The sequence below is a fragment of the Ochlerotatus camptorhynchus genome, unplaced genomic scaffold (genome assembly GCF_037179485.1).
Source record: "Ochlerotatus camptorhynchus isolate MF236.1 unplaced genomic scaffold, CSIRO-AGI_Acam_v1.1 ptg001270l, whole genome shotgun sequence".
NCBI classification, from domain to species: Eukaryota; Metazoa; Arthropoda; class Insecta; order Diptera; family Culicidae; genus Ochlerotatus; species Ochlerotatus camptorhynchus.
The window spans coordinates 1170-12937 of NW_027041605.1; the positions used below are offsets into that span (position 1 = coordinate 1170).

At 39.6% G+C, this 11768-nt stretch overlaps 2 protein-coding genes across 2 annotated transcripts; both read right to left on the reverse strand.

The window, feature by feature from the left end:
- Nucleotides 1–650: 650 nt before the first annotated feature.
- LOC135716542 (negative elongation factor D-like) lies at nucleotides 651–2769 on the reverse strand. The gene is made up of 4 exons (XM_065238985.1): nucleotides 2633–2769; nucleotides 1799–2523; nucleotides 1378–1738; nucleotides 651–1323 (listed from the first exon to the last, which is right to left on the reverse strand). Exons 1-4 carry the CDS (start codon nucleotides 2702–2704, stop codon nucleotides 721–723), a joined length of 1761 nt encoding a protein of 586 aa, XP_065095057.1. The 5' UTR covers nucleotides 2705–2769; the 3' UTR covers nucleotides 651–720.
- A 7386-nt stretch (nucleotides 2770–10155) lies between these two features.
- Nucleotides 10156–10808, reverse strand: LOC135716543 (uncharacterized). The gene is made up of 2 exons (XM_065238986.1): nucleotides 10236–10808; nucleotides 10156–10170 (listed from the first exon to the last, which is right to left on the reverse strand). Exons 1-2 carry the CDS (start codon nucleotides 10806–10808, stop codon nucleotides 10156–10158), a joined length of 588 nt encoding a protein of 195 aa, XP_065095058.1.
- Nucleotides 10809–11768: the final 960 nt, after the last annotated feature.

The following is an 11768-nucleotide window of genomic DNA, read 5'->3' on the forward strand; positions in this document are numbered from 1 at the left end:
CGAAGTTGACTATCTACAAAACGCTGATTAGACCGGTGGTCCTCTACGGCCACAACAACTGGACTAAGCTCGAGGAGGACCAACGCGCCCTTGGTGTTTTCGAACGGAAGGTGTTGCGTACCAGCTACGGTGGTATGCAGATGGATGACGGAGCCTGGAGGAGGCGAATGAACCACGAATTGCACATTGCAAAAATTGGCAGACTACGGTGGGCTGGGCACGTCGTAAGAATGCCGCACAACGACCCAGTGAAAATGGTTCTCGAAAGCGACTCAACTGGAACACGAAGAAAGAAGAAGAGGCGCGCAGCGGGCAAGTTGGATTGACCAAAAAGAAGGCAACCTGCGGACCCTTCGCAGACTACGAGACTGGCGAAGTGTGGCCATGGATCGAGTACAGTGGAGACGACTTCTTCGAACAGCAGATAAAAACTAAATAAAAACTCTTGATAGCTGAAAATACTTGTGAATATTTTAGGTGGACAACAAGGTGAACGCCTAAGTTTCTCCACATTTATATCGCTGTTAACTTTAGAGGAAATTTATACATAATATATATATTATCTGTAACTGTAACCAGTTAGGTAACATCACAAATAGTTATCGACAGACAATTCCTACAATGCGTTCGGATGGAGTGAAATGTGCAGCTCGAATTCCCTATACTATATTCCAAATTCATACGACTACCATCATTTTCAATACGCTTACCTACCTTGATCTAAATAGTCGTGTAATGTGCTTTACAATGCACGATGAACTCCGAAACTGGATCGTTATCACCTTCTCCGCGCATCGATCCCGTAATTTCTTCGTTTTCCACCATGGGCAAAAATAATTGCACAAACTCTGGCGAGTACGGGTGCGTTATCGTTTCGAGCACTTCGGTGACAAAATAACGTATCAACGAGATATCGGTGTCTCCCCGGGTGCAACACTGACGGATGTATTTCACGACTGGAACCACACATCCCCTGGTCAACAGGTTGACCATACGATCGAGCAACATTTTTTTCATTTCCAGCTGCACGAGAATTTCCAGCTCATCTTGTTTTGATTCAAACAGTTGTATCAGCAGCCGAAGGATTTGATCGTGTAACGACGAATGAACCTGAGCGACTTCGTCCAGCAGGGCCAGGTGAAGGGGACAACTCTCAGTGCACAGTTTAAAATAGGAAGGTTCTGTAACGGTATTTTCGACCCATCGAATTACACCCACTCCAACCACCGGGAAGCGGATGCAATTGTACAAGGTGGCTATTTCAGCGATCAGTTCAGTAGAACCACGATTCACATTGCAGATGGTGTGCACCTTTTCCACTGCCTAGGATGTTGGAAAATATAGAAACAATTCATGATACACTAATAAATAACTTACCTGGATAGTTGGCTTCAGTTCATCCTTGTTTATATTCCGATGGCCTTTGGGTTGCCCTTTTTTCGCGGATGTTTCACATACACTCGCCGCATAGGCCAACAGATAAATGTACTTGGATTTGTGTTCTTGATTAATTTTGACGCCTACTTTAAATAGCGAATCGACCAGTAAATCCAAAAATTGAGGATTACGGATCAGGTCGATCGGTGGTGCTTCCAGGGAGGAATAGTTCCGGTACAAGACCGTTATATCAGCCGGATTGAGGGCATTTCTAGTAAGCATGGAAGTAAGAGCTTCACAAGCTTGTGGATGCCGAGCAGAACCATTTAGGGCCATCGTAATAGGTGTTACATTATGATTGCTATGAAAGGAGGACCATTAATATAATTGAATGCATAAAATGACAAGTTGATAAACCTACTTTTTCGATGCATATTTCGTGATTTCCTGAGCCAAGCGCTTCATAATGAATCCTCCTTTGGGTTCTTGCGATAGAACTTGAACCAACACTTGGCTATAAACGTACGTATGCTGGCCGTGACATACCATTTTGGCACATTCGTGGATAGCAGATTGCCAATCGTCTGGATGGTTCAGAAATTTAGCAATCGCCGTCTTCAGCACCCTTGAGAATACTTCAATCTGCTGGGCTGCCGTGGAAATTGAAGTAATTTCGCTCTGAAATCCGGCATCCGAGATAAGTTTGATGGTGAAATTCAACATAAGACAATCCGGATATTCCTCAGCTAGCCTGTAGATCAAAGACCGCCATGTATGGTGTTCAATCATTTCCGTCAACCAGGCTGGTGTTTCACCTTCTTCGGTGAAAATTTTATCTGCCTTCTTCGGATCGAACGTTTTGAGAATCATGTCCTTGAGATGGTTTTCAACCATTGCCTGTACATCGGTAACGCGAACTCCAGCCAATATCAACCATTCCGCCAGGAGATTGGCCATCTGAGCAACCGCGGTATAGTTAGCTGAGAGTTGGTTGATTACTTGTTCCGGAGTACCACCCGCTTGGAAGTACCGTTTCAGCTGGGTGAAAATTCCCGGTTCCATAATGTAATCGGAAGTGGCAAATTTCCCCAAGCATTCGTTGAGCACTTCCTGGGGATTTTCCAGGGGTTCTTCGTGTCCATCAGCCTGGAAGTTAATTTAACATTAAAGGAGGAACAAAAATATTAGCTATCAAACGTAAACAACTGGAGGAAACAGCGGGCGACACACACATTTTGAGGGAGTCACAACATACCTCTTCTTCGCCAGGTTGATTGTTCCGGTTAATCCATCCTTCCTCTTCGTATTCCTCCTCCATTGCGCTCATATTTTTTTACTAATTAAATGTAGAATCGAGATAATTTTCCAATAATTTGTCCCAAAACAACAACGTAAACAAGTAGCGGCCAGAAACCCGAAAACCGAAGCGCGTTGTTTTGAGATGATGTGTCAAATGTATTTGCAAAAGGCGTCGTCTATAAACTATATATGAAGGGGGCAATTCGCCAAACTCAACGCATGGCTGCGTGCTGAATTCAGCGGTACACTGAAAACGAAATTAACTCAGAGAGTGAGCCACTTTCAATCGGTTGTGAGTCGCTTTTACTCTTTTTGGGCCGATGACCATTATTTATAATTAATTTTATAATCCCTTTCCGCTTTTATTTTTGCATTATATTCATCTAAACGATCTGTTTACTGACCAGTCTTCTATGGGTGCACTGATCAGCACGAACTTTCTTTTTTTTCGTTCTCCTTGTGCTTCGACAGCCAGCGTTTGTTGGTATTTTCAATGAAATCATTTGTGGCGTTTGATCGCCGTTTGATGACCTGGAGCTAGAGTTTTCGTTGTTACTTTTAACGTTTGAAGTGTGATGATCCTCGGTTTGATTGTCGGTGTTTCGCTGTTGTTCTTCTACTGAGACCGATGTCGTTGGCTGGTTTTGTTCGATATCCATCGACGGAAAATCAGCGAGACTGAATACCCAACAAACATTGGAAGCTAATTAAGAGCTTATTAACTCAAAAATATGCGTTTTAAGCTAAAAAGTGGCTTAATCAACAGTTAACCAGCTCAAATTTTTTGTTGGGTACCTCCTCGGTTGGTGGAGCTGCTGGAGCGGTGCTATTGTTCGATGTGGCTACATTCAAAAAATTCTGTTTGGGATGTTCTGCTCGGCCACAATGGCGGCACGTTTTTCGTTGCTTGTCGTACGTTACCAACGTTGTTTCGTTGTCGACCGTGATGTATGATGGAATGGCGCTTTCGAGTCGCATTCGCAAAAGTCGAACAACTCACTCTTCGCACAGAGGAACGCGTGTTTATGGTTGTGCGCCTTTTCATAGCGCAAAGGCGTCGTGTGTCGCCGAAGATTCTCTGCCTTTTTTGCTGACCGAAGGCGCTTGATACCCAACAGCTAAGTGTAAAATTTAAGACTTATAAATTTTTAGTAACTTGACAATGCTTTCCAAGTTATTTTCGTTTGTAACTGTAGTAACTGTAGTATATGTATGTCGTCTGTATAATCTGTACTTTTTTACAACACATCATTGGGACTATTTCTAGTCTGTTGATGCAACCATAACAAATAAACAAATAAACAAATAAACTTCATTATCAATCATCTCAATAAAAACACAATTTCGGACGTTATGAAACTGAATGCATCTAACGTCCAAATATTGAAGCTTACTATTTTTCCCGAAGAATTTTTGCACTTTTCCCGTATTGGGACGAACTGGAAGGACACTGAAGTTAACAACAAGTGTGTTTTTACCAAGTCGGAGGCAACTTGACAGCTCCAGTACATTGCCAGTGTACCCCGACAATTTGGTGCTGGTAGGTGCTGGTGGTTCTGTCAAATTCACAAATTTCAGAAGTGTTATCTGAAAAGGGCGAATGCAGAAATGATGTCCGGTAAACAAAACTAAAGTTTAAAATTCATTTTATTGTCGCACCAAATCACACACGCGACGTTACTCTCAAAAAATCCCACACGTCATCATCATGTATCTCACACTTAATTCTGCACTTATTGTGAAACACATCCATTTTTTGTGTGAATCTTATGCTGTGAACCATGCCTAAATACTATTGGTTCGAATTGTGACACACTTGGAATCTATGGGCTTCACATGGTGGTATCAATAGCTTTGCACTCCAAATGCTGTACAATATTATACTTCATCGAATTCTACTTTACCGATTCCAAAATTGAATCGACAAATATATAAACAAAGCTGCCAACTCATCTGTTTCTTGAGACTTCAAGTTTGGTGAGGAATAACGTTAATGATACGGATGGGTGCAACACAAGATAATCACTTTAATTTATTCGTTTTAGAAGCTCATTATAAATATTTTTTGTGAGACCCTCATTTGATTTAATTCATTTAATTATATGTATTTCTTCAATTTTAAATGGATCTACAAAATGTTCCTCATCACCCAGCAAACTACTACTCACCGCGAAATATAATCAGTTTTGTAAGTTTTTTGCGGATAGAATTCTGAATACTTCCAATGTTTTTGGCATATTCCTCAAGCCGGAGTTTTAAATAACAATCGATGCACAATTTTATCAAGATATTGCGATGATTTTTTACTGCATCCTGCTTAAAAAGAAGTCCTGATAGTTAAAAAAACATGTTGATGAATATTGCAGATGCTCATTAGGATTCTATCACAGACAAACAGACATAACACATTGAATACTTTTCAATTTAAAACATCGTTGCTAAAACACTACCGCCATCTGTTGAGTATACTGTGATGGGTAGTACGCTGAACAGATGGCGGTAGTGTGTAAACGTCAAACGCAAGGGTTATTGACTATGCGCGCTACAGGTGGCGGTATTACCAACTAAAACATTTAAATTGACCGTTAAATGCGTGTTCGATGAACAAATTGCCAGTGTTATGTTTGTTTGTCTGTGATTCTATGTTCAAGCCGTATGGAATATCTTCCAACGTTGAAATATTTGTGGTGATTAATGAGTGTTTTCAGTTTAGTTTCAGAAGTCTTGCATGTTAGAAGAATACACAAGAACACAAGAATAGAGAAACACAGGAAAGTAAAATTTTGTTTATTCATACGGCCCATGGCAAGCCTTTATCGCACCACTATGATCAAAAAAATCTGTAGGCTGATTATATTCAAGAGCAAAACAAATTAGAAGACAACAAAGTATTTTTATTGTCATTTGATTATATAAGAAAATGAACCTCCATCAATCGGTTTCAATTTGTTTGGATTATTTCATTTCACCACGAAAATAATAAATTCGCTCTTATCATATAGCATTTTAGCCTGTTGTTTGACATCCACACATGGAGAAACAAAAAGTTGAATCCCCATAGAGAAATGTTGTTGCGGCGGTGAAGGACAATCCCTTTGTTTATGATGTGTGGCGACATCTACTATTTGCAAGTGGGTACGTGAAACTAAGGTTATCTGTCATCTTGCCGGGTACTTGGTTTTTACCGAGGGGGACGACTCTATCTACGATGCAGGAAATATTGTGTTTTGCTGTGGCTAGCTGCGCGTACGCTGAGTAGATAGAAAGAAGATTTATCACGATTTTGAAGATTTCCTGCAAAAAGATGATGCGCGATGCAAGTAGATGCGAGAAATGAAAGAAGATTTTTCAAAGATTTATTGGCTAGTGTGAGATTTTTTGAGCATCTAGAATTGAGATTTAGATGTGTCGCCCCCCTCGGTTTTTACGAACTACACTCATTTTCGCTGCAATATTTCACCAAGTTAAGCAGAGTAGAACGAGCACAGGTCCGATGAATATGAGTAATGGCTGTCGAATGACTTTTACTCATTTGTATGGAGAAATTTTTATGAGTATCATTTTTTTTTAGAAATTTATCATACGAAAAATGGGAAAAGTGTGACTCACTCTCTGAATAAGATTAGTTTTCAGTGTAACGTTTCAATTTTAAGGGCCCGTTCAGATATTATGTGACGCAAAAATTGGATTTTGTAATACCCCCAACCCCTCATTTGTCACACAATTGTTCTATATTGCCAGTCAAGTTTGGCACCGGAAAACCCCACACGCGACATTCGATTTTATTCTCGTTCTGTACGTTAAACATAACGTCGGACCCAGTGCGCATTATAGTGTATCATTGTGCGAATAGAGCCCTCTATGTCCGACACTATATTCAACGTACAGAACAAGCGTAAAATCGATTGTTGCGTGTGTGGCTCTCCGGTTTTCAACTGTACCGATAATCTTATACATCCCGACTAACCATTTCTTTAAATTTCTTTAATTTTCGAAAGAAATTCATAAGAAAAATCGATAACGAGCATCACATTTCATTAAGATGCCAGCACAAAAGTAGCTCAAACTATAAAAACATAAAAGCACGCAGTGGAAAAAAACACAACCGTTCTACATCGATTCTCAGCGAACTCCATTTATAGGGGAATTACTCATTGAGATGAAAACTTCCGATGAAGCGCATTAGCATACCGATAAACTAATGCAGGCTTGTTGTTAAGGCTCCAACAGTTATGCGCACGACATTACACTTTCAAAAACAGTGCCACGCACTGAAGTCGAATAATTTACCCTCGATATTATAGTCTGACATTCCGTGGACAACAATTTTGTGGCTGATTTAATCCATTACAAAGCATGAACAGAAAGTGTATTTGAAAATAGTACAGTTATGATGCAGTCTGCAGTCCAATAAAATTATTCAGAAGTGCAGTCAACCGGTGAACACTCGTGACAGTTACCGTGGGGACGTAATTTGTGATTAGCCCCGGTCCCTTTCAAATTGTATCATTATTTATGTACGGTCCTTATATTTGAAATGACGTTTCACATTCATCTAGTGATGGCCGATTTTCATTCGAATAATTGATTAATCGATTAACGAACCGAAAAGTAAAATATATGGTTATATCGTGCCGATATAAGCATTAACATCTCCATAGGATCATCACCACCGATCGTTTCAAACATGTGCTGCACTCTCATTGGTTGAAAAATGGCAGCACAGCGAACAAAAAATAATCGATTAGTTGTTAATCGAGTAATTAAAAAATTGGACATCTCTGATTTTGGTGTTTGTTTTGATAAAAATGAGCGCAAAATTTCATCTCTATCAAGGGGGCAGCAAAACCAAAAAATTACCTTGAATACGGGGGGTATTCATTGGATGAAACAGACCGTGAAAGAGGACACTAAAATAGAAAGTTTTTCTTCCGACAGTTTCATCCAACCGGTGAACACTCGTGTTTATTTCAGTTACCGTGTGGACGTAATTTGTGATGAGCCCCGGTCCCTTTCAAATTGTATCATTATTTATGTACGTTTCATATATTTGAAATGACGTTTCACATTAATCTAGTGATGGCCGATTTTCATTCGAATTATCGATTAATCGATTAACGAACCGAGAAGTAAAATATTTGTAATCGGTTATATCATGCCGATATAAGCATTAACTTCTCCAGAGGATCATCACCGATCGTTTCAAACATGTGCTACACTCTCATTGATGGAAATATGGCAGCACAGCGAACAAAAAAAAATCGATTAGTTGTTAATCGAGTAATTAAAAAATCGGACACCTCTGATTTTGGTGTGTTTGTTTTGATAAAAACGAGCGCGAAATTTCATCTCTGTCGAGGGGGCAGCAAAACCACAAAATTACCTTGAATACGGGGGGTATTCATTGGAGGAAAGGGACCGTGAAAGAGGACACTAAAATAGAAAGTTTTTCTTCCGACAGTTTCATCTTAGTATTCATCTTTGGTTTCATCTGTCGGAATTAACATCTGTGCAGTTGCATGTTGAGACAAACATTCCGAGCAACCAGAACAACCCATTATCATTATTCCTTAAAAACAGGCTTGCAATTGCTCATTACAGCTAAAATGCTATTTTTCGTAATTATGAAACAATGAGATATTATAATGGTAATTTTTATTTGTAGGATCCAAGAAGCGGTGGTAAAGTTTGTGTATGATACATAAAATTTGTCAATTTTGCTTTCAGAAGGTCACAACTAGCGATTTTATGATCGCTGATTGCTCGCTCATCGCGTTGCTCATCGTTACAGCTAATCGCTAGTTGTGACCTTCTGAAAGCAAAATTGACAAATTTGATATGTCATACATAAACTTTACCACCTTTTCTTGCATCCTACAAATAAAAATTATCATTATAGCACAGACAAACGGACGTAACCCTTCATTGTGTATCTTCGTTCATGCATTTAACGGTTGATTTGAATATTATCTGTTCCGCGAACTACTCGCCGCAGCGCTGGCATCGGATCATTTTGACGTCTCTATATATTCTATAGAAATTCTATGCAATATTGTTTACGAGTTAGCGAGCAAGCTTGTTTTCCGCGAGAAGCCAGAGAGATGTCGTTACTGAGGTTATATGTTTTGAGATACTATGTTTTCAAGAACAAGTTTTTCTAAGAGTTACGTCTGTTTGTCTGTGATTATAGTATCTCCACAGAGAAACAGACATAACACTGGCAATTTGTTCATCGAACACGCATTTAACGGTCAATTTAAATGTTTTAGTTGGTAATACCGCCACCTGTAGCGCGCATAGTCAATAACCCTTGCGTTTGACGTTTACACACTACCGCCAACAATCAATACGAAACTAACGATTTTAAATTGGCTCACCACTTTAGTAGCCTATTGGTCCCAAGCAAACGATTAACGTACCCTATTCTAGTTGAAATTCTATTACTACACTATGTTTGTTTTGATTCGCTATGAAAGTTTGACAGATAACATCAGGGGTGTGTGGATTCATGCAGAACATGCAGGGGTGAGTGAAATAGCTTGGGACTGCTTGGGACCGTTGTTCTGGTACTGAGTGAGCCAAAAATAATAATGATTGTCTTCGGGACCCAGTGGTCTTAGAGTTACCTCTATGCTACCGCCATCTGTTGAGTATACTGTGATGGGTAGTACGCTGAACAAATGGCGGTAGTGTGTAAACGTCAAACGCAAGGGTTATTGACTATGCGCGCTACAGGTGGCGGTATTACCAACTAAAAACATTTAAATTGACCGTTAAATGCGTGTTCGATGAACAAATTGCCAGTGTTATGTCTGTTTGTCTGTGACTGACGTATAATCGAACCAAAGAGCCAACAAAATCGGCTTCAAGCAAAGTGTTTTTGGATGACTTTTTTGCCAGCGGAGGGAGTGGAGTAAAGAGCTACAGAGTCGCCGTCAACGTCAATCGCTTGCCGCTTGTGGGGTTTTCAACTGTACCGATAATACTCATTTGCAACGTAAAGCAACATGTGTCATAGCAATCACATATTACATTGTTTCATCGTTTGGTCAACTAGAACCAAAGTTAGAGCAATTTTTGCACAAACTCATATTTTGGTTATGGTTATGGTTATGAATCATTGCAAATACTGTTTTTCAACATGAATACATTTGTACTAGACCGTGAAATGTCAATTTTATGGTGAATTGTACCATTAATTTAGAGAATCTCAACAATGCCAATTATATTGAATTTATAACAAAAGAAGTTTGAATTTTGAGATTAACATCACAACCAATACTTACATGGACAGCATTATATTTTGTCTAGTATGAGTCTTAATCTAAGACAGTGAGTGCTAATCACAAAAATAAATTTTTAGAGATCCAGGTTTAGTCATATATTTATTTATTTCCAAATCAAAATCAGTTTTGCTTTATTACATGCAAAGTATAGTGAATATAATACGCACAAATTTATTATATAGCATACAGCCTTTCACGAGGAGTCAAGCTGTCAAATAAAAGAACGAATCAATTCTTAGCTTGTTGCTCAAAGAATTTGCATAAAAGCTTTACCTTTTTACGTTGCTTCAAGTTAGCTCTAATCTCGTCGTCATTTGGTGCGGATTCTTCTTTCTTGAGAACTGTTGCGTTGTTCTTAGGCGGACTTTGCTGCGGTGTCTTCAATTCAATTGTTGCTTGTTGCTTTATCGGTTGTTTTAAGAGCGAACGGGAATGTATTTTTGCAGTAGTGTTGGTACCGGTTTCAAACATTTGGACCAACCGTTGCACTTTACTATGCTGAGGATTCGACGGCAAGGTGGCACTTGTTATACTGACCAGTGGTTTACTAGGTTTTTGGTCTATGTTCTGTTTCAACTTCGGTTCCACAGCGAGAATCTTTGGCCGATGAAAGGGTTGTCCAATCGCAAAGGGTTTTACTTTGGCAAACGTTTCTTGAGCAATTGAGTGCCTGTTTGGTTGATCAATCGATGGCAGGCGATCTTCCACTACAGAGCGGCGATACACCAAGGTAAGCTGCAGCATTTTCATCTTGTAGTCCAGATCACGGTGTGAGAAGCTGGGTCGTCCTGTGATTTCGATGGAATCCAGCTTGTGGCGTTGATTATCCGCGTTTTGCGCGACCATTGTAAATTAAGTTGCCTGTAGAAAATGAAACGTGTTAAAACTATGATGCAGGATCCTACTTGGAAATAATATGCCTGATTGAAAGTAGAGTGTAGACTGTTTTGAAGCAGGCTCAAATTAATGTTGTTCGTACCTTACACTTTATAAGACACATAAATTATACCTGAACAGGAAGCATACGATTGTATTCATATGTTGTGGGTAAAAAATCGGAGCACATATATTTTAGGTAGAAAGTGATGCTATCAATTCTGGCTCATTTTAGGGGAGATAGGAGACAATTCAGGTTAAACAAGTCAAAGAATCGTTATTGAATTCAATAGATCCTGTCGAGTCCTCCCGTTTTTCCTCTATTCGGGACATGAAACCACTGCGACCAGTAATTTGATCTATTCCAGAGCAACATTTGAAAAGGGCATACAAGCTTTTTGTAAACAAACCTTTGTAGGCCCTTTTCTCACCAACCGAGGGTCACCCACGCAAACCAGCAATATCATCGGGAAGGGGAAAGTGTCCCCTACCCGGTGATGTTAAAGGTTTGCGTTGGTGTCATATGGGTGGCGAGAAAAGGGCATAAGAAGGATTGTTTACAAAAAGCTTGTATGCCCTTTTCACATGTTGTTCTGGTATTGTAGTATTGTAACGAGTACCATATTTCTGAATTCAATTTTCATCAATATTTGTTAGGAACATGAATTTAAAATAAATCTCATAAATAATCACCGCAGTCGTTGAGTGAATTCTATTAGTAGGTAATGAATTCGAGAGTGAAGTAGATATCCACCACTTGGCAAATTGTAAATGAGTTCTAGTTCAGTAGTGAGAGCCGGGGTGGTATTCATGTCCAATTACTGCAAGCAGGCGGAAGGTTGCTCGATCGTCGTTTAGCGCGTACGTACATCGACCCGGTACAGATCCTTTGATGATTTGTTAACCTTTCTCGAATTTCTCTCCTATCCC

What these genes read in the sequence shown, in the direction of transcription:
- LOC135716543 (XM_065238986.1), bottom strand. Translation starts at nt 10,808, where the DNA reads ATGGTCGCGCAAAACGCGGATAATCAACGCCACAAGCTGGATTCCATC.
- LOC135716542 (XM_065238985.1), bottom strand. Translation starts at nt 2,704, where the DNA reads ATGAGCGCAATGGAGGAGGAATACGAAGAGGAAGGATGGATTAACCGG. An exon ending in ATCAACCTGGCGAAGAAGAG is followed by an intron (nt 2,524 to 2,632) that starts GTATGTTGTGAC and finishes ATTAACTTCCAG; the next exon opens with GCTGATGGACACGAAGAACC. An exon ending in AACTGAAGCCAACTATCCAG is followed by an intron (nt 1,324 to 1,377) that starts GTAAGTTATTTA and finishes CCAACATCCTAG; the next exon opens with GCAGTGGAAAAGGTGCACAC.